Genomic DNA, 18,435 nt, shown 5'->3' on the forward strand with positions numbered 1-18,435 from the left:
TTCTAGGCCTTAGCAAGACTTAAGAAAGCACTTTCCTGCCATTGAAAGAAGTCAGGGACTAGCTAGACCTCATAATGAACCTCAATCAGTAAAGCTGAAAAATGTATATGTCCTGGCCTTGTGATGAAATAAGTATGCAGCGGAAGCTCGTGGCTCACTTCAAGATAAATCAGAGGCACCTCCACTCTTGATTAAGGAATAAAGTCTCAACCTCAGCCATCACAACTCTCCAAAAGCATTCTTATTATATCCTTCAGCCTACTTGGTCTTTCTTCTGAGTGTGAAGATAGGGGAAGGCAGACCCCTGTAGACAGAAACTGGAAAAGGAAAGATATGATAGCAAACTCTAATCTGAGCTGGAATAGGTAAAAGCAATCTCAATGAAAAGAAAGAGGAGAGTTCCCACTGTGGCACAGTGGGTTAAGAAGCTGACCGCCTCAGCTCAGGTCACTGGGGAGGCCAACAGGTGCGGGTTTGCTCCCTGGCCTGGCACAGTGGGTTAAAGGATCCGGCATTGCTACAGCTACGGTGAAGGTTGCAACAGCAGCACGGATTTAACCCCTCGCCTGGGAACCTCCATATGTCACAGGGGCGGCCACAAAAAGAAAAAGAGGGAGAGAGGGAGGAAGAGGAATGGTGATTCATATTGATTCTGCCCCACAGCTAGGATTTTAGCAGTTCTGAAAGGATGAAAATGCAGCCTAACCCTCCAAGACCCCAAGAAGGTAGTAAAGAGCCCTAACTCCAGCTTCCTAAAAAACCCTAGATGCCCCCGAATTCCAGACCCTGCTCCCTGCCAGTAAATCGGTAGAAGGTCACACTTCTTGCTGTTCCAGGGCCTGCTCTCTGTATGAAACTAGGTGAAAGGACGTAAAATAGGCCCTTGAGTGCGTGATCCTGGCCTAAGTAAGATCACAGGAAATGAGTGGACTAATCGCTTATCTGGATTCTGTAAAACTGCTTGTGCCATAGAAGAAATGATTACACATTGAAAGCCCTAGTGACCTATCTCAACTGCAATCTGTCACTCTGCCCAGGAGCCCCCGCAAATGCGGACCTCCGGAACTGTAGAAAAATGATTGGTCCACGGAGCGCGGGCTCTCGATGTTTTAAAATGATTGGTTTGCGAAGCGCGAGCTTTGTTGTGAACCGCATGAAAGCTGTCCCGATTCCGCACTCGGGGCCGCAGTCCTCTACCCCTGCGTGGCCTAAGACTGTGGGCCCCAGCGCGCTTGGAATAAAAATCCTCTTGCTGTTTGCATCAAGACCGCTTCTCGTGAGTGATTTGGGGTGTCGCCTCTTCCGAGTCCGGACGAGGGGGATTTTCCTTCTACTGGTCTTTCATTTGGTGCATTGGCCGGGAAACCCCGCGACCACCCCTCACACCCGAGAACCGACTTGGAGGTAAAGGGATACCATTTGGAACGTGTGTGCCAGCCGGCGTCTCTGTTCTGAGTGTCTGTTTTCTGTGATGCGCGCTTTCGGTTTGCAACTGTCCTCTCAGACCGTAAGGACTGGAGGACTGTGATCAGCAGACGTGCTAGGAGGATCACAGGCTGCCGCCCTGGGGGACGCCCCAGAAGGTGGGGAGAGCCAGGGACGCCTGGTGGTCTCCTACTGTCGGTCAGAGGACCGAGTTCTATTGTTGAAGCGAAAGCTTCCCCCTCCGCGGCCGGTGGACTCTTTTGTCTGCTTGTGGAAGACGAGGACGGGTCGCGTGTGTCTGGATCTGTTGGTTTCTGTTTCGTGTGTCTTTGTCTTGTGCGTCCTTGTCTACAGTTTTAATATGGGACAGACGGTGACGACCCCCCCTTAGTTTGACTCTCGACCATTGGACTGAAGTTAAATCCAGGGCTCATAATTTGTCAGTTCAGGTTAAGAAGGGACCTTGGCAGACTTTCTGTGCCTCTGAATGGCCAACATTCGATGTTGGATGGCCATCAGAGGGGACCTTTAATTCTGAGATTATCCTGGCTGTTAAAGCAATTATTTTTCAGACTGGACCCAGCTCTCATCCTGATCAGGAGCCCTATATCCTTACGTGGCAAGATTTGGCAGAAGATCCTCCGCCATGGGTTAAACCATGGCTAAATAAACCAAGAAAGCCAGGTCCCCAAGTTCTGGCTCTTGGAGAGAAAAACAAACACTCGCCGAAAAAGTCAAGCCCTCTCCTCGTATCTACCCCGAGATTGAGGAGCCGCCGACTTGGCCAGAACCCCAACCTGTTCCCCCACCCCCACCCCCTTATCTGGCACAGGGTGCTGCAAGGGGACCCTCTGCCCCTCCTGGAGTTCCGGCGGTGGAGGGACCTGCTGCCAGGACTCGAGCTGGAGGGGCGCCACCCCGGAGCGGACAGACGAGATCGTGACATTACCGCTGCACACCTATGGCCCTCCCATGCTGGGGGGGCCAATTGCAGCCCCTCCAGTATTGGCCCTTTTCTTCTGCAGATCTCTACAATTGGAAAACTAACCATCCCCCTTTCTCGGAGGATCCCCAACGCCTCACGGGGTTGGTGGAGTCCCTTATGTTCTCTCACCAGCCTACTTGGGATGATTGTCAACAGCTGCTGCAGACACTCTTCACAACCGAGGAGCGAGAGAGAATTCTGTTAGAGGCTAGAAAAAATGTTCCTGGGGCCGACGGGCGACCCACGCAGTTGCAAAATGAGACTGACATGGGATTTCCCTTGACTCGCCCCGGTTGGGACTACAACACGGCTGAAGGTAGGGAGAGCTTGAAAATCTATCGCCAGGCTCTGGTGGCGGGTCTCCGGGGTGCCTCAAAACGGTCCACTAATTTGGCTAAGGTAAGAGAGGTGATGCAGGGACCAAAGGAACCTCCCTCGGTATTTCTTGAGAGGCTCATGGAAGCCTTCAGGCGGTTCACCCCTTTTGATCCTACCTCAGAGGCCCAGAAAGCCTCAGTGGCCCTGGCCTTCGTAGGGCAGTCGGCTCTGGATATCAGAAAGAAACTTCAGAGACTGGAAGGGTTACAGGAGGCTGAGTTACGTGATCTAGTGAAAGAGGCAGAGAAGGTGTATTACAGAAGGGAGACAGAAGAGGAGAAGGAACAGAGAAAAGAAAAGGAGAGAGAAGAAAGGGAGGAAAGACGTGATAGACGGCAAGAGAAGAATTTGACTAAGATCTTGGCCGCAGTGGTTGAAGGGAAGAGCAGCAGGGAGAGAGAGAGAGATTTTAGGAAAATTAGGTCAGGCCCTAGACAGTCAGGGAACCTGGGCAATAGGACCCCACTCGACAAGGACCAGTGTGCGTATTGTAAAGAAAAAGGACACTGGGCAAGGGACTGCCCCAAGAAGGGAAACAAAGGACCGAAGGTCCTAGCTCTGGAAGAAGATAAAGATTAGGGGAGACGGGGTTCGGACCCCCTCCCCAAGCCCAGGGTAACTTTGAAGGTGGAGGGGCAACCAGTTGAGTTCCTGGTTGATACCGGAGCGGAGCATTCAGTGCTGCTACAGCCATTAGGAAAACTAAAAGATAAAAAATCCTGGGTGATGGGTGCCACAGGGCAACGGCAGTATCCATGGACTACCCGAAGAACCGTTGACTTGGGAGTGGGACGGGTAACCCACTCGTTTCTGGTCATCCTTGAGGGCCCAATACCCCTCCTAGGTAGAGACTTACTGACCAAGATGGGAGCTCAAATTTCTTTTGAACAAGGAAAACCAGAAGTGTCTGCGAATAACAAACCCATCACTGTGTTGACCCTCCAATTAGATGATGAATATCGACTATATTCTCCCCAAGTAAAGCCTGATCAAGATATACAGTCCTGGTTGGAGCAGTTTCCCCAAGCCTGGGCAGAAACCGCAGGGATGGGTTTGGCAAAGCAAGTTCCCCCACAGGTTATTCAGCTGAAGGCCAGTGCTACACCAGTATCAGTCAGACAGTACCCCTTGAGTAGAGAGGCTCGAGAAGGAATTTGGCCGCATGTTCAAAGATTAATCCAACAGGGCATCCTAGTTCCTGTCCAATCCCCTTGGAATACTCCCCTGCTACCGGTTAGGAAGCCTGGGACCAATGATTATTGTCCAGTACAGGACTTGAGAGAGGTCAATAAAAGGGTGCAGGACATACACCCAACGGTCCCGAACCCTTATAACCTCTTGAGCGCTCTCCCGCCCGAATGGAACTGTACACAGTATTGGACTTAAAAGATGCTTCTTCTGCCTGAGATTACACCCCACTAGCCAACCACTTTTTGCCTTTGAGTGGAGGGATCCAGGTACGGGAAGAACAGGACAGCTCACCTGGACCTGATTGCCCCAAGGGTTCAAAAACTCCCCGACCATCTTTGACAAAGCCCTACATAAAGATCTGGCCAACTTCAGGATCCAACACCCCCAGGTGACCCTCCTCCAGTTCGAGGATGACCTGCTTCTAGCGGGAGCCACCAAACAGGACTGCTTAGAAGGTACGAAGGCACTACTACTGGAATTGTCTGACCTAGGCTACCGAGCCTCAGCTAAAAAGGCCCAGATTTGCAGGAGAGAGGTAACATACTTGGGGTACAGTCTGCGGGATGGCAGAGATGGCTGACGGAGGCACGGAAGAGAACTGTAGTCCAGATACCGGCCCCAACCACAGCCAAGCAAGTGAGAGAGTTTTTGGGGACAGCTGGATTTTGCAGACTGTGGATTCCGGGGTTTTCGACCTTAGCAGCCCCACTCTACCCACTAACCAAAGAAAAAGGGGAGTTCTCCTGGGCTCCTGAGCACCAGAAGGCATTTGATGCTATCAAAAAGGCCCTGCTGAGCGCACCTGCTCTGGCCCTCCCTGATGTAACTAAACCCTTTACCCTTTATGTGGATGAGTGTAAGGGGGTAGCCCAGGGAGTTTTAACCCAATCGCTAGGACCATGGAGGAGACCTGTTGCCTACCTGTCAAAGAAGCTGGATCCTGTAGCCAGTGGTTGGCCCGTATGCCTGAAGGCTATCGCAGCCGTGGCCATACTGGTCAAGGACACTGACAAATTGACTTTGGGACAGAATATAACTATAATAGCCCCCCATGCATTGGAGAACATCGTCCGGCAGCCCCCAGACCGATGGATGACCAACGCCCGCATGACTCACTATCAAAGCCTGCTTCTCACAGAGAGGATCACGTTCGCTCCACCAGCCGCTCTCAACCCTGCCACTCTTCTGCCTGAAGAGACTGATGAACCAAGACTCATGATTGCCATCAACTATTGATTGAGGAGATTGGGGTCCACAAGGACCTTCCAGACATACCGCTGACTGGAGAAGTGCTGACCTGGTTCACTGATGGGAGCAGCTATGTAGTGGAAGGTAAGAGGATGGCTGGGGCGGCGGTGGTGGACAGGACCCGCATGATCTGGGCTAGCAGCCTGCCGGAAGGGACTTCAGCACAAAAGGCTGAGCTCGTGGCCCTCATGCAAGCTTTGCGGCTGGCCAAAGGGAAATCCATAAACATTTATACGGACAGCAGGTATGCCTTTGCGACTGCACACGTACACGGGGCCATCTATAAGCAAAGGGGGTTGCTTACCTCAGCAGGGAGGGAAGTCAAGAACAAAGAAGAAATTCTAAGCTTGTTGGAGGCCTTACATTTGCCAAAAAGGCTAGCCATTATACATTGCCTTGGGCATCAGAAAGCCAAAGATCTCATCTCAAAAGGAAACCAGATGGCCGACCAGGTCGCCAAGCAGGCAGCCCAGGGTGTTAACCTTCTGCCTATAATAGAAACATCCAAACCCCCAGAACCCGGACGGCAGTACACCCTAGAAGACTGGCAGGAGATAAACAAGATAGACCGGTTCTCTAGGATCCCAGAGGGGACCTGCTATACCTCAGATGGGAAGGAGATCCTACCCCACAAAGAATGGTTAGAGTATGTCCAACAGATGCATCGTCTAACCCACCTAGGAGCTAAACATCTGCAACAGTTGGTCAGAACATCCCCTTATCATGTTCTGAAACTACCGGGAGTGGCTGACTCGGAGGTCAAACATTGAGTGCCTTGCCATCTGGTTAATGCTAATCCTTCCAGAATGCCTCCGGGAAAGAGACTAAGGGGAAGCCACCCAGGCGCTCACTGGGAAGTGGACTTCACTGAGGTAAAGCCAGCTAAATACGGAAACAAATATCTATTGGTTTTTGTAGACACCTTTTCAGGATGGGTAGAGGCTTATCCTACTAAGAAGGAGACTTCAACCGTGGTGGCTAAGAAAATATTGGAGGAAATTTTTCCAAGATTTGGAATACCTAAGGTAATAGGATCAGACAATGGTCCAGCTTTTGTTGCCCAGGTAAGTCAGGGACTGGCCAAGACATTGGGGATTGATTGGAAATTGCATTGTGCATACAGACCCCAAAGCTCAGGACAGGTAGAAAGGATGAATAGAACCATTAAAGAGACCCTTACCAAATTGACCACAGAGACTGGCATTAATGATTGGATAGCTCTCCTGCCCTTTGTGCTCTTCAGGGTTAGGAACACCCCTGGACAGTTTGGGCTGACCCCCTATGAATTGCTCTATGCCCCCCCCCCCTCGTTGGTAGAAATTGCCTCTGTACATAGTGCTGATGTGCTGCTTTCCCAGCCTTTGTTCTCTAGGCTCAAGGCGCTCGAGTGGGTGAAGCAGCGAGCATGGAAGCAGCTCCGGGAGGCCTACTCAGGAGAAGGAGACTTGCAAGTTCCACATCACTTCCAAGTTGGAGATTCAGTCTATGTTAGACGCCACCGTGCAGGAAACCTCGAGACTCGGTGGAAGGGCCCTTATCTCGGACTTTTGACCACACCAACGGTTGTGAAAGTCGAAGGAATCTCCACCTGGATCCATGCGTCCCACGTCAAGCCGGCGCCCCTCCCGACTCAGGGTGGAGAGCTGAAAAGACTGAGAATCCCCTTAAGCTTCGCCTCCATCGCCTGGTTCCTTACTCTAACAATAACTCCCCAAGCCAGTGGTAAACGCCTTATAGACAGCTCGAACCCCCGTAGACCCTTATCCCTTACCTGGCTGATTATTGACCCTCATACGGGTGTCACTGTTAATAGCACTCGAGGTGTCGCTCCTAAAGGCACCTGGTGGCCTGAACTGCATTTCTGCCTCCGATTGATTAACCCCGCTGCTAAAAGCACACCTCCCAACCTAGTCCGTAGTTATGGGTTCTATTGCTGCCCAGGCACAGAGAAAGAGAAATACTGTGGGGGTTCCGGGGAATCCTTCTGTAGGAGATGGAGCTGCGTCACCTCCAACGATGGAGACTGGAAATGGCCGATCTCTCTCCAGGACCGGGTAAAATTCTCCTTTGTCAATTCCGGCCCGGGGAAGTACAAAGTTATGGAACTATATAAAGATAAGAGCTGTTCCCCATCAGACTTAGATTATCTAAAAATAAGTTTCACTGAAAAAGGAAAACAGGAAAATATTCAAAAGTGGATAAATGGTATGAGCTGGGGAATAGTTTTTTATAAATATGGAGGGGGAGCAGGGTCCACTTTAACCATTCGCCTTAGGGTAGAGACGGGGACGGAACCCCCTGTGGCAGTGGGACCCAACAAAGTACTGGCTGAACAGGGGCCCCCGGCCCTGGAGCCACCACACAACTTGCCGGTGCCCTAATTAACCTCGCTGCGGCCTGACATAACACAGCCGCCTGGCAACGGTACCACTGGATTGATTCCTACCAACATGCCAGAAACTCCCCCGGTGTTCCTGTTAAGACAGGACAGAGACTCTTTAGTCTCATCCAGGGAGTTTTCCAAGCCATCAACTCCACCGACCCCGATGCCACTTCTTCTTGTTGGCTTTGTCTATCCTCAGGGCTCCTTATTATGAGGAATGGCTAGAGAAGGAAATTCAATGTGACCAAAGAGCATAGAAATCAATGTACATGGGGGTCCCGAAATAAGCTTACCTTCACTGAAGTTTCCGGGAAGGGGACATGCATAGGAAAAGCTCCCCCATCCCACCAACACCTTTGCAATAGTACTATGGTTTATGAGCAGGCCTCAGAAAATCAGTATTTAGTACCTGGTTATAACAGGTGGTGGGCATGCAATACTGGGTTAACTCCCTGTGTTTCTACCACAGTCTTTAACCAATCCAAAGATTTCTGTGTCATGGTCCAGCTCGTCCCCCGGGTATACTACCATCCTGAGGAAGTAGTCATCGATGAGTATGACTATCGGCCTACCCGCTCAAAAAGAGAGCCCGTGACCCTTACCCTAGCCGTTATACTTGGATTAGGGATGGCCGGTGTGGGGACAGGGACAGCTGCCCTGATCACAGGACCACAGCAGCTAGAAAAAGGACTTGGTGAGCTACATGCAGCCATGACAGAAGATCTCCGAGCCTTAGAGGAATCTGTTAGCAACCTAGAAGAATCCCTGACTTCTTTGTCTGAAGTGGTTCTACAGAACTGGAGGGGATTAGATCTGGTTTCTAAAAGAAGGTGGGTTATGTGCAGCCTTAAAAGAAGAATGTTGCTTCTATGCGGATCACTTGGGAGCCATCAGAGACTCCATGAGCAAGCTTAGAGAAAGGTTAGAGAGACGTCGAAGGGAAAGAGAGTCTGACCAGGGGTGGTTTGAAGGATGGTTCAACAGGTCTCCTTGGATGACCACCCTGCTTTCTGCTCTGATGGACCCCTAGTGGTCCTGCTCCTGTTGCTTACAGTTGGGCCTTGCTTAATTAATAGGTTTGTTGCCTTTGTTAGAGAACGAGTGAGTACAGTCCAGATCATGGTACTTAGGCAACAGTACCAAGGCCTTCCGAGCCAAGGAGAAACTGACCTTTAGCCTTCCCAGTTCTAAGATTAGAACTATTAACAAGAGAAGAAATGGGGAATGAAAGGATGAAAATGCAGCCTAACCCTCCAAGACCCCAAGAAGGTAGTAAAGAGCCCTAACTCCAGCTTCCTAAAAAACCCTAGATGCCCCCGAATTCCAGACCCTGCTCCCTGCCAGTAAATAGGTAGAAGGTCACACTTCTTGCTGTTCCAGGGCCTGCTCTCTGTATGAAACTAGGTGAAAGGACGTAAAATAGGCCCTTGAGTGGGTGATCCTGGCCTAAGTAAGATCACAGGAAATGAGTGGACTAATCGCTTATCTGGATTCTGTAAAACTGCTTGCGCCATAGAAGAAATGATTACACATTGAAAGCCCTAGTGACCTATCTCAACTGCAATCTGTCACTCCGCCCAGGAGCCCCCGCAAATGCGGACCTCCGGAACTGTAGAAAAATGATTGGTCCACGGAGCGTGGGCTCTCGATGTTTTAAAATGATTGGTTTGTGAAGCGCGGGCTTTGTTGTGAACCGCATGAAAGCTGTCCCGATTCCGCACTCGGGGCAGCAGTCCTCTACCCCTGCGTGGCCTAAGACTGTGGGCCCCAGCGCGCTTGGAATAAAAATCCTCTTGCTGTTTGCATCAAGACCGCTTCTCCTGAGTGATATGGGGTGTCGCCTCTTCTGAGTCCGGACGAGGGGGATTTTCCTTCTACTGGTCTTTCACTTCACTGCTTAAACTGAATGTCTATGTCTAAAAGCTTTTCACACTCCAGCCTGTAATCCACCTACAATTAATTTATAGGTATATTTTAAAGTATGGCTTTTTTTCTAATAAGTGTAATTGAGTCAGCAATGTTTAATGATGAATCGCCCATATTTACTGTGCCTTGTAACAAATCTGACATTTAGAAGGAAAAGTACCTCTGTCATCCTTTTCTTCTCTTTTAATATAATCTAGCTTGCTAAAGCCCTCTAGTTCTTGCAATTTTGGAATTTGATTGAAATCTCACTATGGAAATATATAATTTTAAAGAAACTTTGTATTTTTATTTTTTCTCTCATTAACATGGTGTATCACTGCATAAAGATATAAAAAAACTGTATCTTTCCATAAAATTTTTAACTATCCCTGTGTAAGTACTTTGTCAGATAAATTCATGATCTACTTTCTTAAAACCTTATTTTCTGTATATTTCTGAATTAAAACTATGAACAGTACCTAGCAAATGTGATCACTCCCTTATTGATTTTAAACACATTGATTCTCAAGTTTTCCCTGTAGACATATCATCTGCAACTAATGATTACTTATTCCTTTTCACATCTTATACATAGTTTCTAATTTTAAACTGTCCTAACAAACTCTTAGTACTCCTCTCACATGGAATGAGTAATTTTTATTTGCACGATATTCAATAGGTCTTAATATTTCAACCCCAAATTGATCTACCAGTTATTAAATCTCTTTTCGAAGTGTTTGTCTACATCCAAGTTTCTCTCAATTTCATCTCCTCGAAAAATTCTTTCTTTTTCATTCATACTTGATGTATACTTGGGTTTCATATGGGATTCTAGGGTAGGATTCATCTTCTTTCAAATTTGAAACCATAGCTTCTCTGTCATCTAACTTCTGGTGTCAATGTTGAAAAGTCAGCTATTCTGTCAACTGATTCTTTCTGTGATTCGCTTTTTTCACCTCTCTAGAGTATGATATTCTCTTCTGTTTCCTCAGTAGTCAGATAGAGAAATATTTTTATCCACGGATGATCCCTGTCTGTGTAGATTTTTATTTTTAGTGTTATGGTATATGCCTGATTTCTAAAGATTTATCTTCTTTGCATTTTCCCTATTCTTTATTTTGGAAAGTAATATTATTTAGATACTGCACATCTTAGACTTTTCCTCTGATTATCTTCCCTCTCCTTCATCACTTTTTTTTTTTTTTTTTTTTTGGCTTGCTATTCCAGGATATTATCACACTTTAGGATCTACTTATTGAATTTTTCACTTCTGATAATATATTTTTATTTTACAAAACCTCTTTCCCTGTGTGAATACACTTGTTTTTCTTTCAGTATGCAATGTTGTCTCTCTCTGAGTATATTAACATTTGTTTATTTTCAGCACAATTCTACATATGTCCTTTGTCTATCAAGTTGTTTTTCTTTCCATTTTTGTTACATTCTGTAATACATTCTTCAGATTATATAATAAGTCTGACTTTTCTATTCATGGTTAAGGGCAGGATATGGGAAAGTTGATTGGAAGCTCTGACCCTTTGGACAGCACTTGCTTATTTTGAGTGGAAGTATGGTGGAAGAGGGTTGTGCAATGTCAAGATTTTCATAAATGTCTCTTGCCTTTAGTATAACATCTCAGCCATCAAATGTGTTAAATGCTTCTCAGACCAAAGGGCTCTGTTTTGTCCTTTTAGAACCATAAACCTGGAGTCATTCTGAAAACTTCCTGGCAGGCACTAAGAGAGCTTAACTTTCTAGGAGAGAGTCCTCTAAAGGATTGAGACACTGCTAAAGGGCCCAGCCTCGGTGTCTTTGGCACTGTTCCCAATCTGAGGCCCAGGAGACACCCTTTTGACCTAAGGTGGGATGCTCCTCCTCCTTCTGCCCATTTTTACAATTTTAGGAATTCCTATGGATCAGGCTCTGTCACTTTAGAGATGAGAAAATGTCTAGGGTCCCTAGTGAGCAGGCCTCATTGAAACCTATTTCTCCTTGACTTTTATGATGATACAAGTAACAGAAAAAACTAGACTGTTTTTTGGTGACAACCTGATGCTCACCTGTGTGGCAGAGAACTAAGCAGCGTATGAATATGGATCTCCCAAAGAAAAGCCAGGAGAAAATCAGCAATTCTCTTTCTTAAATAGCACTTTCAGAAGCCTAAACCACAAAAAAACAAAATGAAAGCAGAAATTAAAACAACATTAAACCAATTCATCTCCCATTTACGGTAAAATGAGAGCTGGAACCTCCCCGGCTGGTTCCACTGGGGATCGAACCCAGGACCTTCTGCGTGTAAAGCAGACGTGCTAACCACTACACTATGGAACCGCTGCCTCTGGACTGCTCTCGTCTTCCCAATAAAAATATTCTGAAAAAAATATATCGGCCTATAAAACCCAATTCGAAGATTGATCATTTTCTTTGAATATAGGGAATGTTGGTGTTTAATTACATTTCTGCTGCATCTCACTCATTCACTCAGAGAGTATTTTGAGATTACAAGCCAAGCACTTGTTGAGGTGCTACGAATAGAGCAGTGATTAAAACCCCTGCATGTATTTACATTACGCTGTATTTCCTAGCAAAAACAAAACAACAAAAAAAAGCTGTTGAATAAATATATCTTTATTGCAAGGGCATTATAAGCGAAATTAGCAGCACTCTAATGACCTCTTTTTTTGCGCCTGGGTTAGAGCTGACCAACCGGGAACTGCTCACTAAATTAAGTTTAGCATAGTTGCGCATTAAGATGGATTTAACCCCTAGCCTGGGAACCTCCATATGTCACAGGGGCGGCCATAAAAAGAAAAAGGGAGAGAGGGAGGAAGAGGAATGGTGATTCATATTGATTCTACCCCACAGCTAGGATTTTAGCAGTTCTTCACTGCTTGACTGAAATGTCTGTCTAAAAGCTTTTCACACTCCAGCCTGTAATCCACCTGCAATTAATTTGTGCTGGATTTAAAGTATGTAAGATTTAATTTGTAGCAGTTTAAAGTATGGCTTTTTTTCTAATATGTGTAATTGAGTCAGCAATGTTTAATGATGAATCGCCCATATTTACTGTCCCTTATAACAGATAAATGTCTTCAATGGTAAGGATTCAGAGCATACCACTCCAAAATACGTCTCTCTGGTATATTGATTAGTTAAAGGCACTTGAAAAACAGCAGATACAAGAAGGGCATAAGAATGCCCTCCTTTGTCTTCCTTCCCGAAAGCGGGAGATAAAATACCCATAAGCCCCACCCACCCACCCAGTACCTGGAGGAAGGAAGCATTCTTACTATCAGAGGCTGGGGTGGGGTTGGGGGGTGTCCAGGCAGAGAGAAATTTGTAAAACAAACAAACCCTCTTTAAACTAACCCTTACTTTTCTAGTCACTTTTCCACAATCAATGGCCCAAGTCCAAGACCTTTTGTCTTGTCGTGTTTCACAATATTTGTCCAACCTAGTACAAAAGCATTGGGCTCTTACTGCTTCTTTGAGTCTTCGTTTTTCTTGAGAGGGCTCCCATGTACAGTAAAACTTGCTTAATAAAATTTGTATGTTTTTTTCTCCTATTAATCTGTGTTACTTTAATCCTTAGGCCCAGCTAGAGACCCTAAGAGTAGAGTAGAAATTTTGCCTCCCCCGTGCAATCCTCTCTTTCTCCTCCCTCCTTCCTTTGACATAATATTGATCTAATCGAACAAATGTCCTTCAAACTCTGGGCCCTGATTTCCAGAGCCTTCCTTTCAGAGGTCAAGTCATTGGCAATGGCCACCAGACAAAGGAGGATGATTGCGGGCTGCCTAATCCTAATTGTTTGAGGTCTTCTCATAGTCTCTCAAGGTCCTCTCAGTTTTCGTTTCTCTTTAGAATCAATTTACAGTAAATTCAAAAACTGATGGGCTTATGGTGGTGATACCAAACTGATGGTGGGCAAAGACTGTGGTGGAAAGTTTCAACCATGTACCTGTTAAACTGCTGGCTATGACTTTTTTTTTTTTTTTTTTTTTTCTTTCCTGTGCTCTGGAGGTTAGGTATAGTATTATAGGAGAGAGAAAAATAATCAAATAGCCTAAGCATAGACAGAAATTCATAGGTTTCCTGGAACCAACATGAGCGGTTTCCAGTTCTTATTGCAAAAAAACAAATTAGAAATAAAAATCATGTGCCAGAAGCAAGGATTGAACCCAAGGAGATATGTAACTTAGAAACTTTAAGTTCAGAACCTTCCCACTCACCAATCATGGCAACATGGAATTCTTGTTCTCATATTTTTTTCTTGTAAGAAACCAAAAAGTATTTGTTTACAGCTGGGGAAACCTAAAAGTATGCATGCCAACATACCAAACTCCTTCTGCAATCACCAACCCTGTCACAGAAACTGAGAAGAGAGGTCATGTGACTACGTGACCCTGCTAAGTTGACACTCCTGCACTTTGCCCAAGTTAGAGGCACCCACAGCATCTTGTGAAGGTTATTTACCACACTGTACCCTAATTTTCTCTTTACTTCTCTGCATTCTCCACTCATTTTTACAATCTATGAAGCTAGGAATCAAGTCAATTTTAACCCATCGGCATCGGTGCTGTGAGAAGAATCTCCCGTGCATCAGTGTGTCCTTATCTTTGCTTGTTTTCTTGCTAGGTTAGATTAAATAGAAAGAAGCATGATAGTCTTGCTCACGTGCAGTGAATTAGCTCAGAAAGTAGCACCGTGGACCCCTATTCCTGGCGGCAGCAGAATTTGTTCTAACGGCTCAGTTGTTTGGGGATTGGGTGCTGGGGCAAATTTTTGAAACTTGCTTATATACTTCCTTCTAAGGATACAAATCCTATAGGTAAAGAGGTTTTTGTTTGTTTTGTTCGCTGTTCTATCTCCAGTACCTAGAAAAATTCCCTGAAATACAGTAATGACTTCACTTTGTGGACAAACTGAATTTTTTAAAATGTGTCGCAATATCCAATATTTCCTCTAGAGGGCGATAGTCACCATGAAATAAGAATTTCACTCCAGTTTTAAATCATTTTTAAAACCTCGCACTGAAGAATGCATTTTTATGTGTTTAATGTTGAAGTTTCTGCTTTAGCATGAGTTCAGAAATACAGATTCTTTCTCTTTGTCACAAAATCAAGTACATATCTGACAAATTGCTGTAGTTCACAGAAAATGTTATAAATATGATATAACTAAACAGAAAGGCAGCAGGGGCCCTGTGGCTTAGCTGGTCAAAGCGCCTGTCTAGTAAACAGGAGATCCTGGGTTCGAATCCCAGCGGGGCCTTCCTTATTCGGTTTTTATATTTCAACTACTTAGTTAGCACTAAACATATGGGAGATGCATTGAAGAATTTATCACAGGTAAAGCCTGTATTGAATTGTTATTCCAGTGGTAGAGTCTTTTGCCAGATAATAGCATCAAAGATGAAGAGAATTATTAAGAGAAAAATGAATGAGATTCCTGATAGAAAGTGATGGATTTGCCAATGATTGTACATGAATTAAGCAAACATTATCTCACAGTACCTGATAGAGAGTAACATTCCAAATTCTGTCTTGGAAGTTCAGTCCCAGCTCTCCTAACCTGTGATATCCAACATTTTCAGCTAAATGATGGAGTTTGGTTGTCAGCGTCAGGCAAAGAACTAGTAAGTTCATGGCCAGTGATTGAACCCAAGCCACAGCAGTGACAATGCCAAATCCTTAGCTGCTGGGCCCAGGGAACTCTAGTACTTTTCCTTTTATCTAAAGGGAATTCAAAGATTATGATTGGAGTTCCACCAGTCCTGTTTTTCCCTTTGTTAGAAGTCATCCTGCATTATGCCTGAAATCCTGTTGATACTTCACCACAAACATGGTTTCATTTTCCTGTTTGTTCACAGCAGCACTTCCCAAGGAATGTGAGCAAAAAATGTGGTCATGAAGGGTAGCAGATTCTGCCACCCAAAATATGCCCCTTTGGCATTAGGATTATTGTGAGCTGAAGACAAATGAGAAGAAACAGATGCAAGAAAAGCTCTACCATTTCCTATTTGCCTATAAAGACATACATTCACAAAGGGCGGGAAGGGCAAAGATTAATCTGCAGAGACAACTTTAGACTCAGTCAGTCTGAAATCTAAATAACAAACTTGACTAACAAACCTTTCTGAAGTGAAAGATCTGTTAAGAGTTTATAACAAGACTAATGCCACTCACAAGGAATTTTGGAACAAGAATAACAAGGAACAACAAAGACTTTCCAAAGTAAGTTTAAGACAAAATAGCTATTGACATAACAATCAACCATATTTTCAAAGAAGACGGTAAACTGGGCATATAATTTATAAATGTGAATGAACCTAATACTAACAGAAAAAAAAAAAAATCTTGATATATAACATGTAGTGATCCCGTGACATAATACACCATGAAAATCCAAACCTTGTAATAAGAATATATCTGCAATATATCAAGCAGAGAGATTCAGTGAGTCTGGAGTAGGACCCTCCACATTTATGTATTAAAAAGCCTTCATATGTTAAGTAAATGCAAACCCTCAATTGAAAGCCAGTTGCCTAGAAGATGTTTGATTCAAAGTGCAACCAGGTTAACATTTAGAAAAATAACTAAAATTATGACTCATCGTACTCTACTGCTGTTGTCTAGTAGCAGACAAAACAACACTCTGGTGAACAGAAACATAATATGAAGAGTGGGCACTGATAAATCCTAGGAATTTCCCATTGAGTATACAATTTCTGAAATATTTGTGTTAGTAAAATAAATTGCCCATGCAAGTTTGACCAAGAGAAGACTAAGATTTTCTTTTCTTTTCTTCCTTCTCGTCTTCTTTCTCTTCCTCCTCCTTAGTACTGCCTTTCTTCTTCCTCTCCTTCCCCTCCTCCTTCCTCCCCCTTCCTCCTCTCCTTCTTCCTCCTCTAGCATCCCTTCCAATTTGATAGCTTTTCCTATTCAACTCATCGAGTAATATATCAGATTACTTTCCAGATCGCTCTTTCTGCAAGGTGGAAAACAAATCTTAATGATTTTCCAGGGGCCTTCTGGGAAAGCTCAAAAACACTTTCAGGTCCAAAAGATATGGTGGAGTTCCCGACGTGGCTTAGTGGGTAATGAATCCAACTAGGAACCATGAGGTTTCGGGTTCGATCCCTGCCCTTGTTCAGTGGGTTAAGTATCCGGTGTTGCTGTGAGCTGTGGTGTAGATTGCAGATGAGGCTTGGATCCTGAGTTGCTGTGGCTCTGGCGTAGGCTCCAATTCCACCCCTAGCCTGGGAACCTCCATAAGCCGCAGGAGCAGCCCAAGAAATGGCAAAAAGACCAAAAAAAAAAAAAAAAAAAAGGTCAAAAGATATGGTGAAAGCTATATTTGACATTTAGGATTTGATTTGGGGAAGGCAAGAATTGAAAGTTGTCGGAACATTTGAACACTTAGGATAGGAATTGGATCATGGATGCTTGAGAAAATACTTGGCTACGTGTTTCAAGGTAACAACAAAATATTTAAAAATAAACATAGAAATTAACATGATTGTAAAGAACTTTACCTTATTCCTAGATGAGAAACCTTTATTTTCTTCAGTAATAAAGTACCTAATAAAGTTAGAGCAAAACTCTGTCATATGGTCAGTGAAGGTGATAAGCTGTAAACCAAGGAAACAAGCCCATCAAAATTTAGCAGTCCTTCCCAGATTTTCACATATTTCATGACTTTTCAAGCCTAAGAATTATAAATAAAGGCAAATAAAATTTATTTCCAAATTTTGTCCTTCACTCTGCTCTTCAACATTCTAGAACAATCTGACGCTTTACCTTAGGACTGATTTCAGGAGTCCATAAGATCAGAATTAATTTCATGCTATCACTAAGATGTTACCAACATGCAGTCTGTTCAACTTTATTTTCCAATGAATCAATAAGTAAGCATTTAAAAAATTTGTGTTGGAATTGTTTGTAATGGAATAGGCATTCCAAGTTTGTAGTTTCAGGTACTTAAATCTGCAAGGCATAGTCTAGTCAATTGCTTATGATGACTTCCACAGCAGCACCTCAATTCTAAGGGCCCTTTACACACCAGTTTTCTGACACAGGACTGCACTCCCAAGTGAATTAATGGGCCCTTTGGAGAATTAAAGTATAGAGCAGGAGTGTCTGGAAATATAATCCTTTGTTTGAGAAAAAGTTCTGCCAGTTCCAGAATGTAAACAATTTAAAAATTAAATGCCATTTAGACTTGCTATAAACTCTCAACAGATCATTCACTTCAGAAAATTATAATAAATTAATCATAGCCTTTTAAAATCTTTTGTCTTTTATATGTAATTATTTTGTTTGTCTTTGATGCTTGCCTGAAAGCACTTGCAGTCAGCTGCGTGCTAGAGTGCTTCAGCTTCAACAAAGGACTGACTCAAAAGCCTTTGCCAGGTACTTTCGCATACAGGCTCCTTATGGTGTGGCTTAAACACTTTTAAGACCATTCTACTAAGTCAGAATTTCCAGAACTCTGAACAAGAAGCACACGGATTTGTGAGACTCTTGCTGGGGGAGAGAAAACAGTCTTGCCATCCAACAGACACTTCTGAATCAATAGGAGAGAGAGAGAATACATTTTATTGAATAACAATGAACAAATGTAGTGTACCTAACACAAAAGTGATGACAAAGTCAGGACAAAATTACACTCATTTTATACAGTGAAAATGAAGAAAGAACGTTAATTTTTCTTTCACTGTATACCACCCATTCCAGTTACTGACGATGTGACGATGTGAACGTATCACCTTATCCAAGATTAACAAATAATAATAATAAAAACAATATTCCCATTAACACGAAGGAGTCCCAGGGCTGAGTTTCTTACTGCAGTCTCTAGGAGAGAAACAGTTTCCAAAGTCATACAGACTGTCTGCAAGTTGCCTGCAATTGTAGGA

General features: G+C 44.3%; 1 protein-coding gene, 2 non-coding genes and 1 pseudogene across 4 annotated transcripts; 3 read left to right on the forward strand and 1 right to left on the reverse strand.

The window, feature by feature from the left end:
- Window positions 663-3,554, forward strand: LOC110261659. The gene is made up of 2 exons (XM_021099818.1): window positions 663-1,404; window positions 2,258-3,554. The coding sequence occupies exon 2, from the start codon at window positions 2,387-2,389 to the stop codon at window positions 3,365-3,367; it is 981 nt and encodes a 326-aa protein (XP_020955477.1). The 5' UTR covers window positions 663-1,404; window positions 2,258-2,386; the 3' UTR covers window positions 3,368-3,554.
- On the forward strand, window positions 5,185-10,258 carry LOC110261658 (annotated as a pseudogene). The gene is made up of 2 exons (XR_002346103.1): window positions 5,185-5,311; window positions 6,146-10,258. The product of XR_002346103.1 is annotated as an MLV-related proviral Env polyprotein-like (transcript).
- On the reverse strand, window positions 11,774-11,846 carry TRNAV-UAC. The gene has a single exon. It is a non-coding gene; the product is annotated as a tRNA-Val (tRNA).
- Window positions 14,716-14,789, forward strand: TRNAT-AGU. Its single transcript has one exon. It is a non-coding gene; the product is annotated as a tRNA-Thr (tRNA).

Source organism: Sus scrofa, chromosome 7 (genome assembly GCF_000003025.6).
Source record: "Sus scrofa isolate TJ Tabasco breed Duroc chromosome 7, Sscrofa11.1, whole genome shotgun sequence".
Classification (NCBI taxonomy): Eukaryota; Metazoa; Chordata; class Mammalia; order Artiodactyla; family Suidae; genus Sus; species Sus scrofa.